The 19,563-nt window shown below is 40.1% G+C and overlaps 2 protein-coding genes, 1 long non-coding RNA gene and 1 pseudogene across 3 annotated transcripts; 3 read left to right on the forward strand and 1 right to left on the reverse strand.

Moving 5' to 3' along the window:
- Window positions 1–634: 634 nt before the first annotated feature.
- LOC126602049 (uncharacterized) lies at window positions 635–2,289 on the reverse strand. Its single transcript, XR_007615961.1, has 2 exons — window positions 2,056–2,289; window positions 635–867 (listed from the first exon to the last, which is right to left on the reverse strand). It is a non-coding gene; the product is annotated as an uncharacterized LOC126602049 (long non-coding RNA).
- Window positions 2,290–3,010: 721 nt separating this feature from the next.
- LOC126603347 (FIP1[V]-like protein) lies at window positions 3,011–11,262 on the forward strand. Its single transcript, XM_050270159.1, has 9 exons — window positions 3,011–3,996; window positions 5,339–5,595; window positions 5,938–6,064; window positions 6,143–6,211; window positions 6,341–6,478; window positions 6,708–6,809; window positions 6,915–7,213; window positions 7,587–9,234; window positions 9,966–11,262. The coding sequence occupies exons 1-9, from the start codon at window positions 3,142–3,144 to the stop codon at window positions 10,536–10,538; spliced, it is 4,068 nt and encodes a 1,355-aa protein (XP_050126116.1). The 5' UTR covers window positions 3,011–3,141; the 3' UTR covers window positions 10,539–11,262.
- Window positions 11,263–13,166: 1,904 nt separating this feature from the next.
- Window positions 13,167–16,216, forward strand: LOC126601761 (uncharacterized). The gene is made up of 8 exons (XM_050268521.1): window positions 13,167–13,557; window positions 14,383–14,466; window positions 14,728–14,762; window positions 14,877–14,988; window positions 15,108–15,190; window positions 15,486–15,597; window positions 15,711–15,866; window positions 15,985–16,216. Exons 1-8 carry the CDS (start codon window positions 13,357–13,359, stop codon window positions 16,060–16,062), a joined length of 861 nt encoding a protein of 286 aa, XP_050124478.1. The 5' UTR covers window positions 13,167–13,356; the 3' UTR covers window positions 16,063–16,216.
- A 1,364-nt stretch (window positions 16,217–17,580) lies between these two features.
- LOC126601329 (ABC transporter I family member 1-like) lies at window positions 17,581–19,303 on the forward strand (annotated as a pseudogene).
- Window positions 19,304–19,563: the final 260 nt, after the last annotated feature.

Raw genomic sequence — 19,563 nt, forward strand, 5'->3', positions numbered from 1 at the left:
GTTAATTATCAATCATTTCATTTTAGTCATTTGGTAAAAATTTATCGTTAAATATGAAGGAAATGGTAAAAATATCCTCGATTATTGTCAAATAAATTTGACCCATTGTGTAGTAAATTAAGAATATTTTTATCATAATATTTATTATTCAACATAATTTTTATAAAATGACCAAAATAATAGACCACGTTTGATTTAATAATATACAAATCACTCGACACACCATCAGAAGACTTTCAAACCAACCCAAAAAAGTGCCAAACAACAAAAGTACACAACACTTCTCAAGTTTGTTGAACCCAAACCAACCCAAAATTGCCACAACACAACACATATTTATTGGTTAACCCACCAATAACAGAAAGACATCCCAATTGGCAGCCCATATCTCATAGGCCTCGTTTGGCAGCTCGGACTGTACTGACTATTTCTATCGGATAGGATAAATAACCACCGGATAGTACTGACTAAATTAGTCGGGCGTTTGGTGCAGTATCGGACTAACGACCATATTATTTATACTGTGTTTGGTACTGAACCGGATATGACAAGGGAAAAAAATTTGACAAATCTTTGTTTGTTTGATGAGCTTTTCTCATATTTATACCTGTTGAAAACCACACAAATTTTCAAATAACAAAGAAAAATAGTAAATTGCATACATCAAATTCAAAATATTTTCCAATAACATAAAAGAAGATTCACAAAAAACAACTACAGTCGTTACATTATGTAGATTAATCCAACCACATATCCATGTTCATAAAATATACAAATGCAAGTTGCTTCTCTGCAAACTCTTCCCTCTGCTTTGCTTTCTCCTTAAACACCAACAAACACAGGGAGCATCAATAAAACAAATATTTCCTGCAATCATAAAGGCCAGATGCATTAATGTCGCAAACTCTAAGTCCATACAACCAATAAGAGAAATTTAACCAACAAAACCAAGACAACCCAACTAAAAATCTGATAAATGCAACGAATAAAATAACTAAAAAATCTTAAAAGGAACCAGATTTGAAAGCCTAACAAGACAAACAACAAAACCAAGACCAAGCTTCAGTTACAAACCACTGAAGTAAGTGCCATGGAAGGATCAACACACCACTGAAGTGAAACTAGCCAGCGTTTCCTTCACAGAAGCTTAAAGCTTCAGTTACAAACAGAAAAATGAACCAAGACAATGTTATATTCTCAATTAACATATAAAATTTATGAGAAAATACTACCACACAAAATTTTGTACAAGCATCAAATACATGATATTCCATATAACATACCAAGTCCCCAGCATATGCAGTCTAACAACTCTAACATGTAAATGGATACCATATTTCCGTGGGAATCCTTTTAATTCATAGGCACATCCTTTGCACAACAAGAATTTCATAACTTCTGGCTAAATATTTTGTTGGGTTCAGAAATCTTTTGCCAATATAATCCTTATAGCCAACCAAATAGGTATTCACTACCTCTCTTTTTTCAGTAAAGTCGACCGCTACCCTCATGTTCCAGTCTTTCTTATTAGACTTCCAAAATCAGCGAATTCACCTGAGCATTTCAGTTCAAATTTTTTTACCATTAACATTTGACCACTCCTTTAATTACTCAATTATTTTAACATCATCATATCAACAATATACACATAACAGCTAAATCAAAGCAAACTTTCACCATGCATCAGTCACTCAACAAAAAATCGAAAGACAAAATCTTGAAAATTCAACGAAATCCGACTAATCAAATCTCAAATCAAAGAAAACCCATATAAGAATTTGCAGAATAATGATATGGAAGCAGCTCCTTTTTTTTTTAGCACAATTCTCGTGCCAAAATTCGTAAGCAACAAACCCTGTTTCGACCCCAACAACAAACCCTAAAAGTCAAAAATTCTAATTAAAACACAAATTTACATAATCAATTGCATAATTACAGAGAAAACAATAACTAGATTCAAACAATTGAAAGAAAATTGCAAGAAAAATAGACGGAGGGGGAAGAACAGAGGGAGGGGCGGAACCTGGGAAGAAGAAGAAGAATGAGAAGACAAACCTGGAAGCGGTGCGTCTGGAGAGGACCGGTGCGTATGGTGAGGAAGGAGAGACCAACAGATTTTCTTGTACCGTCTGGAGAGGAAGGAGAGAGCAAGAGTGAGTTCTCAGGAGGAAGGAGAGAGCGAGAGTGCGTTCCGACTAAATTGTCCCGTGGTTTTAGAGGGGATAAGGAAACGGGTGTTTACCGTATAAAGGAGGTGGGTCCGGAATATTTAATCCGGTGACTATTCAATACAAATGAACACCAAACACCATACTCCGTATTATTAATCCTATCCGGTGTGTTATCCGACGTACCAAACAGGGCCATAGTGTCATACTACACAGTCAGTCCCTTGATTTAAAAGAGAAAAGAAAATTCTCAGAAGAAAAAAATAATTTCCTCACATTTTTTTATTTTTCTTCTGCCTTGTCTTGATTGTTATCATAATTTAAAAAAAAAATAAGTAATTTAAAAGAGGACAATATGGGTTTGCTATTTTTTTTTCAAGAAAGTAACTTATAGGGGGAAAGAAAATCTTCAATCATTTAAAAAAATAATAATTTCCAATTTTTAAAGCTAATAAGTGAAATTAAAATAAAAAGAACAAAAATAAACATAAATGTACATAACAGAATAATAACGTACAGAAACCGTTTCCCCTTTTTATTAACAAATTATCAAATTAAGAGATCGTGCGAAACCCTTTTAATTAAAGGAAAACTAATGAAAATGGCTTGAAAACTTTGAGTTTTAATGATAAGGACAAAATAAAGGGTAAAATGAATAGTAACAGGATTGACTTTTTAGTGTAAAAATGTGATTTTTCGTTAAAGTGAACAGTACCGGAGCTTTTCGTTAAAGTTCCCTTTAATTAAAGCTCTCTAAAATAAATAATAAATACCCTTTGAGAATTAGAATTTTTGGAATCCAAAACAAATTGGAAAAAAACATAAATGGGAAAACACATAAAAAGCAATGCTATGAGTTTGAACACATTGGCCATTGCTTCAGTCCTTTGGCTCTTTGCAGACCTCAAAACCCTCTCCTCCCTCTCGTTCTTCGTCTAAAACACACTTTCTCTCTAAAGCTCCCTCCTCTCCGATGGAAGACGACGACGAATTCGGAGATCTCTACACAGACGTTCTTCGACCCCTTGAATCGTCCCAACCATCATCATCATCATCTGCGCCGCAGCCCCACCAGTCCTCCGCCGCACCCCAATCTTTCCACCGTCCGATCGATGTCAACGTCCCCGACGAAGAGGACGAGATCCTTTTCGCAACTCCTCGCTCTAATCCCGCTGTTTCTCACCCGTCCAATTCCCAAACCCTAGCTCCCGCCGCCTCTGTTCCCACCAATTCGGCTAGAGATGGCGCTCCAGCTGGCGGGTCTAGGGTTTTGGAGGCTAGAGATGTCGAATTGCCGAAAATCAATTCCGTGGATTTGAATATTGGTGGAAAAGATTTGGATTTGATGGACAAGGATGTGAATTTCGACATCGAGGAGGCTAACAATGGAGCTGATGCTATGGGTTTGGACCCGGTGATTCCCGGGCTATCAGATACCTTTCCGGTCAGTGGTGCTGCGGTGAATATCGGAAACCCAGAAGGTTCAAGAAGAGATGGTGAGAGAGGCGAAGATGATTGGGACAGCGACGATAGCGACGACGATTTGCAGATAGTGTTGAATGATAACAACCACGGGCCTATGGCTATGGAGAGAGGTGGAATGGGCGGCGAAGATGAAGATGACGATGACGGGCTCGTTATTGTGGCTGATGGTGAGCCGAACCAGCCAATGGACGACCAAGAGTGGGGCGAAGAGAGCGCGCTGACAGTGGAAGGCGAGAGGAAGGAGATGGGTGAAGCCGGGAAGACAGGTGCCGGCAGCGTGGTTGTGCCCCCAAAAGTTGGGTATAGCAGTCATGGGTATCATCCATTTCATTCTCAGTTTAAGGTTAGTTTAGTTTTGATAATATGTTGATTAAAGTTGTGAACTTTATGTATTTGGGGTCTTTGTAAAGTCCCCATTCTATGATGAGAGATTAGAATTGTAACTTATGCTTTGTAACGATTTGTACAATGTGAATATATTGTTGATAATCCATTGAAGTGAAAATTTATAATTTGAATGTGTTTTCAGAATTCTGGTATTTACCTTGATGGACGATACTTGAAAACTTGAGGAAGTCACTGCAGTTTAGTGTAACTATTCAAGACAGAATCAAATCTGTTCATTTTCTCGGATAGTCTTTATCAAAAGATTTGAGTTTTAATTAGCTGAGTTTTACCGTCTTGATTAATGAGCTGGGTATTAACTTCTAAATAGGCTTAGCTGTGGGGGACAACTGAAGTGATACCCTCCTTTATAAATTTTAATTTTTCTTAGAAAAATTATTGACGACTAAACATGCTATTTACATTTACTCTTTTCGAGAAATATTGCTCCAATAGGCAACTCCTTGATCAATGCTTTTTGTCTAACAAACCTTTGCAACTCCAGTCCCCAGATTTCTTCACCATCATCAATCTTTGATTATCACATGCGGCCACTTTAATGCTGATACGTAGAATTTAGGTTCCACGTGGTGGATTCTGTAGCGTTGCCTAGCTGAGGCACATTAACTACAGCGTGGCCTGTGGCACAATAATTACAAAGCTTAGCGATTGAGGAGTTACAATGATAGTTAACTATGGAGACATATCATTAACGGATTTCTGAATTTTCTTATGAAAATTTACTTCAAAGTTTTTGCAATTTATGAGATTTGTTTATACCCCAAGAACGTTAGACGTGTTATGTCCTCATTGCTCTCTAATGTCTGCCCTCTTCAATCTTGCTGTAGTAAACGGTGCAGTTATTAAGCTATTTTGCACGTTATATACATATTCTATTAACGAGTTCATAGTGAAACCTTCCCATATACAAAAGCACCTATTGCTTGAAACTCTGGTTGCTAGCAGTCTTGTACGCTGTGCATGTTGTTCCCACCACGTATAGTGAATAAGATCTTTCTAGAGTTGTTATTTGAATGTATTACCCATTGAAGAAGAATTTCCGTGCTTCTTTTATTCTAGAGTAGCGAATTTTCCAATCGTTAACTTGGAGAAGCATGATTGCTACTCATTCCTATAATGTAGGTTTTGTGATAGCACTTGACTCCTCTTTTCTTATAGACGACCATATCTCATTTTGTGATTTTGTATCTCATCTGCAACATAAGGAACAGTTTTCATGTTAGTAGTTTGTTAACGGTAATGCTCTATTTCTTACCTAAATATGGTTTCTTGTTATGCAGTATGTAAGACCTGGCGCTGTGCCAATGCCTGGGCCAACTACTTCTGGCCCTGGAGGAGTCCCAGGTCAAGTTCGTCCACTTTTAAACATGGGTCCTGTACCTGGCCGAGGTAGAGGTGACTGGAGACCAACAGGAATGAGAGATGGCACTCCTCTGCAGAAGAACTTTCATTCAGGCTTTGGTACGCCCGGCTGGGGCAACAATACGGGAGGTCGTGGTTTTGGTGGTGGACTGGAGTTCACACTTCCTTCACACAAGTAATCTTCGTTATTTTAGTTATCAATATACTTGGCTTCATTTTTTTAGTTCTATGATAGTGCCATACTGTCGTGTTTTGTTCTCCTTTTGTTTTGGGTTGGAAACATTTAGGGTTAGATATGTTAAAAGCATGCTGAAGTGAATACAATTTTTTTTGTTTTGGACCTCTTTGATTTCTTCATTATTTATGTGTTACTAGAGTGCAATGGGCGATGCAGTTTCTGTGTATGCTCTATGCCTCCTGTCTGCGTTCTATTATTTTGAGTGTCATGTGTTAGTGTAACCATTTGGTAAGTTGGTTTTTTTCACTATTGTTTTCTGGAACTGCTTATGTGTTGCAGGACCATATTTGATGTCGACATTGATGGTTTTGAGGAAAAACCTTGGAAATATCCTGGTGTTGATACATCGGACTTTTTCAACTTTGGCTTAAATGAAGATAGCTGGAAAGATTATTGCAAACAGCTGGTAACAATAAACCCTAAAGCATTTTGTCTATTGTATGAGAGGGAAGGCTATAAGTGCCCCTATATTTTAAATTTGCAGGAACTGCTCCGCTTGGAGTCCACCATGCAAAGCAAAATTCGTGTTTACGAAAGTGGACGAACAGAACAGGTAATGAAGTGATTATGTACCTCTAGAAAACCCATTGGATTTTTCAGTTTTTAAATATTTATTCTTAGCAACCTTATATTGGTAAAAATTTAAAAGAGTAAAGTTTGTCTGTTACTGTCGTCATCACAGGAGTATGATCCAGATCTGCCCCCAGAGCTTGCAGCTGCAACTGGTATTCACGAACTGCCTCCTGAAAATGCAAACCCTGGGAAGTCAGATGTCCAAAGTGATTTAGTAAAAGGAACTGCTCGTCTGCGTCCTCCTATTGTACGTATAGCTGGTTTCATGAGGTCTTTTATTTTATTTTATTCTACTATAAAATGATGTCTTGCCTTTTATTTCGTGTTGTTCATCCTCTTGATCTGTGCATCTTGTACAATCTCCATAATACTGCTAGCCCTTGTTGACCTGATAAAGGGATATCCTAGTTTCCAAACTCATTAGCTAAATAAAGTCAAATAAAAAAAAGTTAGTGATCAAATCAACTTCTTGCCAGCCAACTGGAAGAGCAATACAGGTGGAAGGTGGTTTTGGTGAGCGTCTCCCCTCGATTGATACCCGACCACCTCGGGTTCGTGATTCAGATGCAATCATTGAGGTACTATTCGAAGCCATCATTTACTTTGCTGATCCTATTGTTGGAAGTTTTTATTGTATTTTTGGATGTGCAATATAAGTTAACTTCTTGCTATTCTGCAAACAGATTGTCTTGCAGGACTCTTTAGATGATGATTCCTCTGCAGGAAATGGTATCCCAGACGGAGCTGAAAATGATCACCCAAGAGAGGGTTTTGGTAGAGGTGAAGGACACCTTGCACAGGTTGAGAGTGAGTGCTTTGATGGTTTGCCCCAGGCTTCTAACGATCGAAAGAGGGAGTTGGTAGGAAGAAAAATGCCTTTCCACGATAACATACCAGAAGAAAAAGGAAACCTGCCCTTCCCTCCTGATGTGCCAGTCCCATATACTGGTTCTGGGGGTGAGACTCCTACTTATCAGGAAAGGTAATGAGACAACTTTTTGTTTGTCGTGTTGAAAATTATCACCCGTATAGACTTCTAAAATAGGATTATTTTTTAAAATAAAAATGACCTTGCAACATACTGATATGATATTCTGGGCCGGATAATACCAATTATGCCGCCAACTATAAGAGCACCAATCCCCTTTTTATTGTGGTTTCAAAAATAAAAACTGTTTAAAATCAATAGGATGTTCTCTCCGTTTGTAGTCAAATCTGGGAACCAGATAACAATGTCACGCGTCACTTCGTATTATAAGCTTTTATGGTGTTGAGCCATACAAAATTGATTTTTTTTACAGCTTTGGAGTCCAAACTTCATGAATGCCTTTTTAACTCTCTCCTTATGAATACAGGAAAACACAACTAAGAGCACGTGATGGATCTCCTCATGTGGCTCCATGTCGAAATACAAGAGACAAGAAATACGTTGAAAATCAGAAGGAAGAATCAATTGAAAGCGTGGATGGTAAACGTAGTCCAGGGACATCATCACCTGTCACAAATAGGGCTGCACGTGAGTCAAGTGCTGAGTATAGAGATAGTGACCAAGATGAGCCTGTGCTGGCTGATGGAAGCTCTGAAATGGGAAAGGAGGAAACAGCTACTGTTGCTGAAAATGATGCCCTGCAAGATGGGGCTCCGAAGCATAAAAAATTAGTTTCAAGAGTCGAACATTCTGCTGACGAAGAGCTTGATGATGGAGAGGACTCGAAGGCTGCAAGAAGTAGTGACAACAGCAAAGCAAGATCAGGAAGCAGCAGGGATTATCACAAGTGGAGGGATGGGGTCGAAGAGGAAGTCATTCAAGGACGTTCAATGCATATGGGGGGCATCAAGAGGCATCTTGATGAGAATGAACAGGGGTTCCAGAGGAAAAACCGTGATGGTAGACAGGAACCAGATAGAAGTCACGTGGTAGTAAAAGGGAGGGAAGGCTCTTATCCTTATAGGGACTGGGATCCTAGCTCTGCACATCAGTTGCAATTGAAAAATGATGGCCTTCATAGGCGAAAGGAGAGGGAGAATCTTGATGGAGCATGGCAACGGAGAGAAGATGATCCTTATAGCAGAAGGATCAGACCTGAAGAAACAAGGAAGAGAGAACGTGGTGATGAAATGGGATCCAGGCACAGGAGTAAGGGTCGAGAAAGTGACAGGAGTGACAAAGACGAACATCTGCAGTCAAGAAAACAATTGGACAATGGCAGCTATAGGGCTTATCATGATAAGGATGTTGGTTCACGACCCAGGGAAAGAGAGGGTAGTTTGAAGGGCAGGTATGAACACGTGGAAGATTACCATGGCAAGAGAAGGAAAGATGAGGAATATATAAAGAGAGACCATATAGATAAAGAGGATTTTTTGCATGGCCACAGAGATAATACCACTCGCCGAAAGCGTGAAAGGGATGAAATTCTGGATCCGCGTAAGAGAGACGAGCAGCAGAGAGTTAGAGAAAATCCTGATGATCTGCACTCTGTTAGGCACAAAGATGACAGCTGGTCGCAAAGGGAGAGAGGTGACAGGCAAAGAGAGAGGGAGGAGTGGCCTAGGGTCAAACAATCCCATGAGGAAAATATACCCAAGCGTGAAAGAGATGAAGGACGAGTTGCTATAAGGGGTGGGCGTGGTGCAGAAGACAAAGCATGGGTTGGCCATACTAGGGCAAAGGAGGAGAACAAAGGCTCTGATAAGGAGCACCAATATAAAGAGACTGTGCGGCACAGTGAACCATCTAAAAGGAGAGATAGGGTTGAGGAAGAAAGCTCACATCATAGGGGACGTGACGATGTTCATGGACGTGGAAATCAAATAACTAATGACGAGAAAAGATCTGGAAAGGAGAGATCAAGTACTCGTAATGAGCGTGCTGACAACCAAAAGGTCCATGACAGAAAACATAAAGAAAGTTCAAGGAAGACTAAAGAATCTGAGATTGCTAATAACAGCACCACTTCCAAGAGACGTCAAGAAGATCAAAGTGGTCAGAATAAGGAGATGGTATGTTCTTGACATCAGTTCTCTTGTTTTGTTTTTCCCTCTTAATTCTTGTATTGTTTTTTTTTCCCTTGAAAAATAATGTATATAGGGTGCAATGCAAGCTTTATTTTGGAGTTCTTGTCAAATCCCAATTCTTTTTCTTTGTTATACCAATTAAATTTCAATATTAAATACATTTTATATTCTGAGCATTTGCAAACTTGACTTTCACTGGTTTGGTCTTGTTCTCTTTCATGTTTCACATCTGGATTGTGGGTTCAGCTTTCCATTTCCTCTTTTACTTACAAGAGCTAAAATCAGAAGATTGTATTCATATCTTCTCCTACTTAGTGGCTGCTTCTGCGGGTTGAAATTTCACTCGAATAATGGGTATTTGGATGGTCAGCAATGACCGCATATTTAATGATTTGGTACACTTTGCTGAGACCAGTAGTAATGTTTTAGCTGCATTTGAGTTTCTATGCTAACTTTCCCTGTTCAAATGAGGTTTGTGCTTCAACCAGTGTAGGGTTGTAGTCGTACGGCAGGGTTTGGCTTATCCGCATCATGTGGCATACTGCAGTTGGATAAAGCACTAACAAGTAGAGCACCATTTATATTTCTAGTTGACAAGTTACCTCCTAATAATGGAATTTTCATGCAGAATTCTTGTTATTCATCATCAGTTTTTGTCCTTTGTACATGACCCTAGTTGATTAATGTAGAATGTTTCCTCTCTTTTGCCCCTCTAGGGCTTGAAAGGCACCCGTGTGCAAGCAACCGGTGAGGAAATCCCACCGCAGCGTCACTCTTCCAAAAGGCATAAAGAAGATGCTTCGTCTGATGATGAACAACAGGATTCAAAAAAGGGGCGCTCCAAATTGGAACGCTGGACAAGCCATAAGGAGAGGGATTTCAGTATCAACAATAAATCATCATTGAAGCTCAAAGAGCTTGATAGGATCAACAACAGAGGATCCTCAGATAACAGTAAAGTTCCAGAGGAATCTTCCAAGCCAGTTGAGGCTGTTGATAATCAACACTCAATGGCTGAGGAGAAAGATGCCGGTGATCAGGATATCAAGGACGCAGACACAAAACCATTGGAAGAGCGACACCTGGACACAGTCGAGAAGTTGAAGAAAAGAAGTGAGCGTTTCAAGCTTCCAATGCCAAGTGAAAAAGAACCAGTGGCAATAAAAAAGGTGGAGAGTGATGTGCTGCCTTGCACCAATAGCGAGACTCAAACTCAGACTCAGACTCCTGTGGAGTCGGAGATCAAACCAGAACGGCCAGCTAGGAAAAGAAGGTGGATCAGCAACTGAATCTGAAGATACGAAACTTAAGGTTATCTGGCTGAATCACTGTCGTTTGGGAGAAGTTATGCTTGGCCTGATTATTAAATTCAAACATCCCGGCGGTGCAAACATCGAACTTGTTTTTGCAATCATAGAAGCCCGTGTACCTCTGCTCTTCAGTAGTTATATCATCTTGTAACCATGCTGCCGCAGCATACTTATATTGTCTTTGTTTGTATATACTGGTGATTGTAACATTGAATTGGCCACTGATGGTGGCGCAGGATTGCTTTAGCAACTATTTCTAATTTTGATGCTCAGGTTTTATGTGGCATGCTCCGAGTGTCATCTACCGGACCTGGCAAATGCTGTTTACAGGATCCGTGTAGAAGCCGGGTGCCATCGGAAGCAAGCCTGACACTGGTGGAGCTTCACGGATGAAGATAACGAGATTGAAGAACCGGTGCGTGAAGAGATGGATTTCCACTGGTTGGAGATGTTAGAACTTATATCTGTATAGTGTAACTTGATTTAGCAGATCTTGATCCAAGTTTTCACCTTTTGACACCTTTACTTTTGGTTTAAAGACAAGAAAAATGGTGGTGAGATTAATAGTACACAACATTTGAAGCCCATTTGTATTTTTGGAACAGGGGAGTTTCAGAAACATCGGGTTACCAGAAAGTTAATGTAACAGCACAAGTGGAATGGTTATCTGTTTTATTAGTTATTCCATAAATATCTTCTTTTACGTCTGTGTGAACATGTGATATCAACAATTTTCCATCTTCTCCAACTAACTTGTGTATTAAACATCACCGCAAGCGGGTTGTAGCTCAAGTGAATAAAAGCATGTGTCTCCGTGTTTAGATCCGAAGTTTAATTTGTCCTTTTCCAATATCTTTTGTGACCTACTACGATGATTTATACAGTTGGGTCTTAAGAATTTGCCTACATCTGGAAACTTTGTTGCGACTGCATCTCAAACAAATATCATAGAAGAAGCGACCTTTCCTGTGTTGCGTTTCAAATTACACCAAAGTATTTTTGATCAACTTCTCAACAACAACAAAAGTAAATTCGTTACTCGAGTGCTGTTCTAGCCTAATAAAAATTAGAGTGAAATTTGAAAAAAGAGCACATTGCTCTAACAATCATAACTAAAATTCGGATATTAAAAATGGAGAACATTTGGTCAGGAAAGCATAGATGCATGACGTTGTATAATTTGATGGCCACTTAATGGGCCCACCGAAGCATGATCCAAACGTTAATCGGAAGGACTTGGATTTTCTGCCCTCCCATTTTAGTGCCCTCCTCGTGCCCTCCTGTTTGTGTGGTCACGGTTAAGCCACGTCAACATTTTATATTATTATTTCTTTTTGTTTTATTATTTTTATAAAAAAACAATATAAAATGTTGACGTGGCTTTAACCGTGACCACATAAAATAGGAGGGCACGGGGAGGGCACCGAAATGGGAGGGCAGACAATCCAGGTCCTAATTGGAATGCTTGAGGCCGATGAATGATAATGATTAATACGGAACCGAGAGTTTTTTTTAGTGTGATAGGCACACGAGATGATACATTACGTGTTTTTATATAAATGATAAAATATGTATGTGTTGACCCTAGAAACTACAAAGCCTACGTGGCGCGCAGGCCGAGTAATCTATAAGCTAACTACGTCCTTCGGTGATTGCGGGGCGTGCCAACTCGTCGGCCGAGGAGTAAATTTGTTGATGTTGCTTTGGGTGCGCGGCTAACTTCTGCGTCTTGCAATTGCGGCTGAGAAAGGAACACGTCTCGGCCTCTTGGGCTCTCGAACCTGAAGACAAGGTTACTATTCTTACGAAGTTCAATATCAAATTCAGCTTTCAATGTGCCGAACGTAATAACGTGTAACACCTCACTTTGCCAAGAAGGCTGATGAGATGACCTCGACCAATAAGGGTTCATAAACCCTTCTCGACCGAGACTTGGATAGGTAATCAACCGTTCTCGCCGCAGTGCTGTTGATGCCAACGGAAGATACTGCGAGACCGATTGATTCTACGGTGACAGAGCTATCTATGCCGACTTAAGATATCACCGGTTGCTTCCACAATGCTGTTGATGCCAACGGAAGATGTGTCAGCGAAAAGGAAAAAGAAAAATCACAAGTTGTGAGAATTTGCGCAGGGCAATTTTGTGTTGATTTGCAGGGGTACTCCTTGATGCACAGCTTCCCCTATTTATAGCACTGGACCTTGAGTCCGAGTTAAAATCCTACTCGGACTAGGTTTCCCTCTCCGGATCCACATCACCTCGACCAGTCCTATCTTCACTAGGACTACGAATTTAGTCTTTAACTGAGCCGGATTCGCTTTCTGGATTACTGATCCCGTCGAGACTCCCTGATGTATTAAGACTCGACTTGCGTTCTGATTTAACCGACCTAGGCTTGGAAGCCCATGAGCTGAACGATCCATGGCTCTTTCGCCGCACGGCCTCCCGGGCCGAGGATGATCCTACCCTCGGCCCAAACTATTATTTTGAGCCCAAACAGTATGTTAAAAAGTTAATAACTTAAAAAATAAAATTTCCTATTATTTTCTTAAAAATACGTTCCGTCATAATAAAAAATTTCTCATACAGTCCGTGCTCAGTAACGGACTACCAATCGACAAACTTAGACAGTAACATGTGCGCTGCAGTAGGCACCCTCGTCAAACGATATTGTACCTCACCAATGACACGCGGAGTACGAGAATCCTACGCTCCGGACCACCGTGCCATTCAGATCTGCAAGTAAAGCTATCAGTGAGATGTTGGGCATCTCTCTCTCCTCTCTCTCTTTAACCAATGGGGAAAAAACCCAGTTGGGTTCCTACAGTGGTAACGCAGGTGAGTCTGTGCTTTTGTCTCTACCTTGCTTTTCAGCTGGGTCAGCCTCGGCGCTCTGTCCTCCATGGCAGAAGTGAGACGAGGCCGCTGGATCTTTACTTCATCAGCGTCGGGGGAGGATTCCGGCCTCCAACCCGACAGACCCATCTTCTCAAACAGGTCACTTTCTTACTTTGCTTATTGGAATTTCAATGCTCCTTATTGGGAAACACGCATAAATACAACTTTTACAAATCGCAAATAAAAAGTGTGACTTTTTCGATGAAGGGGCAGTCAAGCGTGTTTTATTGACGTCCCTTTTAGTGGAAAAAGTGTTATTTTCATTAAAAATTTGTAGAAAGTTGTATCTATGTATTCGATTTCATTCTTGTGGAGCACAAGTTATATGGGTTATAGTATTATAAAGCAAAGATCTTTTTCTAATTGTTAGAAAATATGAGGATATTCATTGGCTTCAAGTTTTGATGCATGTGAAATTCAAAACTGTGTTTGTTGAGCAACCAAAAGTAGCAGAATGTTATTTGTTTCGGTGGGAGTAAATCCTATGTCGTTATTTTTTTGGAAGAGACTCTAAGAAAAGACCCCGGACCCAATGGAAGATCTGATAGAGAACCGAGCGCAATGCCGTTCTAAGATTCATATAGCCGACCCCATTTAGTGGGAAAAAGCTTTGTTGTTGTTGTACAGTAAATACTATGTTCTTGTTTGCTGAGGAATCTTGTTTTCACCTTTGCCTTTGGTCGAATGCCGTCTGTTAAATGCGAGAAGCACATCTACTTGTTCGTGTGTAGGCAGTGGCTTACCGGTTCTAATTTTTCATTTGCTATGTGCCAATGGGGTCCAAGAATTTAAGGCTTTCGGTAGAAATGTGTTGTCGGGTTTGATTCTTAGTATTAACCTTTGGTTTTGTGTTTCTTTAAGTGAAAAGAATAGGGGACTGACAGTATTTACGTGGTTTAATTGTGGTTCTTCCTGTTGGTGAAGATGGAGAAGGTGGCAAAGAAGTACAATGCAGAGTTTGTGGTGGACGTTAGCAATCTTGGGGAAGATGATCCGCTCATGCAGAATGTAAGGTTGTTCTTCTCTTCATGTACTTTTGTGCTGCAAAGCCTTTTTCGGAATTATTGAAGTGTGAAACTGGTAGCGTGAAAGAAAGATATCGTAGGAATCATGATATAACAGGTCTAATTGTAAAGTATATCTTTGTACTTTACACGAATGGATAAAGTTGATAGATTGACATCGTGGAGAAATTGATAAAGGCTAAGAACATGTTCCTTTCTAAGGCTTCAACTGTTGGTAACAATGCTGGATATATTCACTTTACAGGGTACCCTGCATTTCTCATCACTGAAGGTTCCCTGGTACGCCGTCCTCAATGCAATATTTTACATAATGCTGTAATTTTTTTTCATCTCAGATTCAGCTGTGCTGTTTGCACCGTTGTTTTGATTTTTCTGGTTATTTTGCACTTGCAGGTACACCACCCGAGTTTCAGAAGGAAAAGGCAGAGGTTACTTCCAAAAGATGATTAAGTTACCTTACGAGAAGACCTTGGATGTCATTGTGGTGGATACTGGATTATTACAGGTATGTTCTAATTTGTTTTTCGGTTTAATCTATCCAATCATGTTTCACTTTAGCTTTCTATGTTTTTGTCTGTCTAATAACTCATTAGGTCCTTTGATTTTGAATTTTTTAACGTGAAGAATTTGACCGTGGGATCAAGCGAAGTTGGAAACAATCAGTTACATTGGCTGAGAAGGACACTGGAGACAACCGGTAGTAACTGGTAAAATTAATTATTGTATGGCCCTGCAGTTTGTGATTAACTTCTTCTGTTCTTCACTTTCTGTTCTTAAGTGCTAGTGATATTTCAGAAACACAACGAAGCTTGAAGAAATTGGAATGTTCATGGGTCATATTGTTTCTGTTTAGAAGTTACTGCAGTATTGGCAGTGCAACTCTGAAACTTTAGTTTTCCATTCTGATGCTTACATGAACTGGAATTGCTGTGGTATCTCAGATATGGCATCATCAAGTGGTAACTAATCTTCCAATCGCTAACTGGCTGTATTTTCATATAGGCGCATAGTCGTTGGATTTCATCCGCTGGCTATTTGTGAAGATGTTGAGGACAGAATGGAAGCAGAGCAAGTTTTCGATTCTCTACGAAGTACTTTTACAAAATTTGAAGTGGTATGAACAAAGAGTTCTATGTATTCACTAATACCATGTTTCTGCACCAGTTCCAAGTAAAATGCAAAATCCGTCTTCTAATAACTCACCCGTACACGTCTTATATTCTCCAGAATGCATACCTAAGTGGGCAGGGTTGCGCTAGCAGCACCGGATTAAGTAGTCTGAGCTACATCAGGAACCCGGGCAAAATGGCAGCACCCTCTGCTCGGTTGCGCAGGAAATTGGAAGACGGGTTTCTTCTCCACAGAGTCAGCTCATTAGAGATTGTGAGCATTCATTTCTTTAGCTGTTTCATTACAAAGCTTTATTTGATAAAATTTGCAGTCCTTGGCAATTTGTCCATCAAGTTCAACATATTCGTTCTTCCGTTGTTTCGGTTTGCAGGAAACCTACATTGTTACATCAGCTGGAGAAGTAGTGCATAAATCTGTACTCCATCAGAGAGGAAAGGAGATCATGTAAATTGTAACATTCTTTTTGCAGAGACCATACATTTTTTTGACAATTGGATTACATCATTCACTTTTGCTTTCACTTCTTTTCAATGCTTCATGTAAAACCAAACCAAAAGGCAAAATTTTTGAGTTCCACCCAAGAAAAGGGAAACTTTTTGCAATGTGCTTTGAACTTAGTATCTTATTTCGATTTGCTTCTCGACTTTTAATTTGGTTATGAGCCCAAGTATTTAGCGTGTCAATTTGGCATTTACAGTTAGATTTATCAATTTTCCATCCAAATTGAGTGTTTTTTTCATCTATTCAAGTGTGGCCGAGGGCGCAAAAGATGATCAACTTGACAGTAGGGTGCAAATTGAAACGTTTTAGAAAACTAGGAAGGGTTGTAGCTAAACTGAAAACTTGAGGGGTATTATTTTTTTGTCCGTTCAAGTGGGAAAAACCGAAAGAAAATGCGAGTAACTTGACAATATGGGGCAAATTGGCACATTAAAGAAAATTGGGAGACTTGTAACTAAATTGGAAGTAGATGGAGTAAATTGCAAGAAGTTCAGAAGTTGAGGCCTTGAGGGACATTGGGCTGTTGTTATGAAATGACGCAAACACCCTCCAATACAGTCCAACATATAAGGGTAAAAAGGGAAAACAAAAAACCTAGAGGCAGTATAAATACGTAGGTTGCCCTCAAGATTAGGGCTTCAGTCACACTCCGATTAAAGAATGAGGCTCCGCTCCATGGAGGCCGGCGGTTGCCCGCCCCTCTCTGGACCTTTAGAGCCTGTGATTTCTCCCCCGCCACCATCACCACCTTCACTACTACTACTACTCTCTCTCTCTCTCTCTCTCTCTAGCTATCTATCTTTTTCTCTTTCTTTTTCTTGTGGGTTTTTATGCTATGAGGCTGTGACGATGACGTTGTTTCGGAGTGTGAAGTCGGTGCATGGTGAAAGGTGACGGCTTTCGTGGCGGGGCAACCCGGAATGGCCTGTGAAATGACGGTTTTGTCCTCTTCACAGGCAACCGTGTTTTGGTTGCAGCCACGGCGGCTGCCTCCCTTTCCCCTGCCGCCTGACCAATATTAACCAATCCGAGCCTCCGCATTACCTTCTCTGAACCTGTTTCTATCGTCTTTTGTTTTTTTCAGTGAAATTTTTTTATAAAGGTGGCGTTTTTCTCTTCACCCATTTGCTATTACGCAGATTAATGGAAACCCAGCTGTTAAAAATTGGAAATTACAGGTTAATTGTGATTTGCGGACGAGAAAATAATTTGTATTTAACCAAGAGTTTTGGGTTCTCGAGATTATATATAAAAAGAAAAATCAATAGTTGTGAGCCTAGCATTTTTCTTACTAAAATTAATGGGAAATTGATGACCATGACTAATATTACAACGATCCAATTTCTGATACAAAACGTTGTAAGACTCAAAACAGGCCACACTAGTACATGTCACACAATTCATACCTTATTTTATAAGTCACTAGACATGCCACATCATTCATATGTCATAGGACTTGAATGGAACTGTGGGTTCTTGTTAAATGTGGATTTTTGTGTTTGAATATGTTCATTTCGTCGGGGTGGTGATTTCAGTTGACCATTGGGGTTTTGCTGGTTTTGTAATTTGTATGCTTGGATTCGCAGAAAGCTGCGAGTGCTTTGTCGCATTTGGAACATGCTTCTTCGGCTGAAGCTTCCAAGAAGTTGGAGGCCCTGAGAGAAGCTATTGCGCATAGGGGTAAGGACGTCAGGCTTCTAATGGCCCCTTGTGCATAGCTTCACCATGTTTGATTTCACTGTGTACTCATCATTTGAATGATCCCATTTTGCTTCAGAACATTTTTAAACTCATTAGCGGCACGTTTGTGGAGCTAGCTGATATGGAGAGCACGCTTTAATCGTATGCGAATTGCACTTTGTTCTTGATGGTTCCGCATATTATTTGGATGCTATCTGAGCTCTGGGGATTAATACTAATTTGTTAAGAACAGATGGTTATTTTCTTATCATTTGATATGAATAGGAGGAAAACAAGCTTACCTGTTGATTTATGTTCTGTGACATACGAAATCAAATCATTTATGAAACTTATGCTATAGATTATTTCATCCCTTTTTCTTTTTCGGTTATAATCCAATACGGAAATGAATCATGTTTCTTTTTGTTTTATTAGTTGATTCATATGCTCATTTTAGATTGTTTCCTCAAGCTTTCGGTAACAGGAATTTTCTGATGACAGTTACCAGCTACTTCCTGCTTTGTCTACTGCTGGTTGGAACTTGGTTTGGCCGACGGGATTTTGAACATCGATCGAAATAATACACACTTCAGCAGAAGGCCTCTGCGTAGTTCCAGATTGGTTGTAATTTTTCTATTTCATACACCCCATTGATGTCTCTCAGAAAGCCTCCGCTTCCCCGTCTCCTTCTCAACAATGTCTCTTGCATGAGGAATGCCCAACAAATCTTGAGACACGTAAATGCCTCGGTTCACGATGGCGGAGCACTTGTGCTGATGGGCACTAATGGCTCGGGCAAGACTACCTTCCTGCGTATGTTAGCAGGATTTTCTCGTCCTTCTGCTGGTCAGGTCCTGTGGAACGGGCACGACATCACTGACTCAGGAGTTTTCCACCAGTACAAGCTTCAACTTAACTGGCTCTCCCTTAAAGATGCGGTGAAAGAGAAGTTCACAGTTCTCGACAATGTTCAGTGGTTTGAAGTTCTCGAAGGCAAGGAGGGAATTCACTGCCGGCTTTGGAGCTAATGGGGCTCGGGAGACTGGCAAAGGAGAAGGCGAGAATGCTTTCAATGGGACAGCGGAAAAGGCTGCAGCTCGCGAGGCTGCTGGCAATCGATAGGCCAATTTGGTTGCTTGACGAGCCTTCGGTTGCACTGGACACTGAGGGGACAAGGCTGCTCGAGTATGTCATCGGAGAGCATAGGAAGAAAGGCGGGATAGTGATTGTGGCAACACATCTGCCAATTGACATTGAAGATGCGACGTATTTGAGGCTGCCTCCAAGGTTCCCGAGGAGGATGACTCTCGTAGATATGCTTGATCGTTCGGATTTTTGAATGTATACCTATTCTTTGTCATTACAAAGAAAGTATGCAACTATTTTTACATGTTTCTTTTGTTACGCATGCTGTGAATGTTTGATTTGCTTATCAATTTTTCCAAGGACCGGGTATTTAAGCGGCATTTTATATGTCATAATACAAATAAAAGAAACGATAATTTTTTCGTGTCCCTCCACGTATATTATGACACGCAGAGTAACTGATTGAATACCGAAAACTTTGAAAAAATTTCTCAAAAATTGAGGATATTACATGAATTGAAAGTTTAGGGGGGATCGTGACAAAAAAAGTTTAGGGGGATTGAATTCAAATTGATAAGCCCCAAAGACAAAGTGAAACAAGTTCCAAAATTCAGAAATGGGATGTTCAAGGAGTGAAGTCATTGACATTCCCATAATGCCCCCCATCTTTTCAGGATATAAC

This window comes from Malus sylvestris, chromosome 15 (assembly GCF_916048215.2).
Source record: "Malus sylvestris chromosome 15, drMalSylv7.2, whole genome shotgun sequence".
NCBI lineage: Eukaryota > Viridiplantae > Streptophyta > Magnoliopsida > Rosales > Rosaceae > Malus > Malus sylvestris.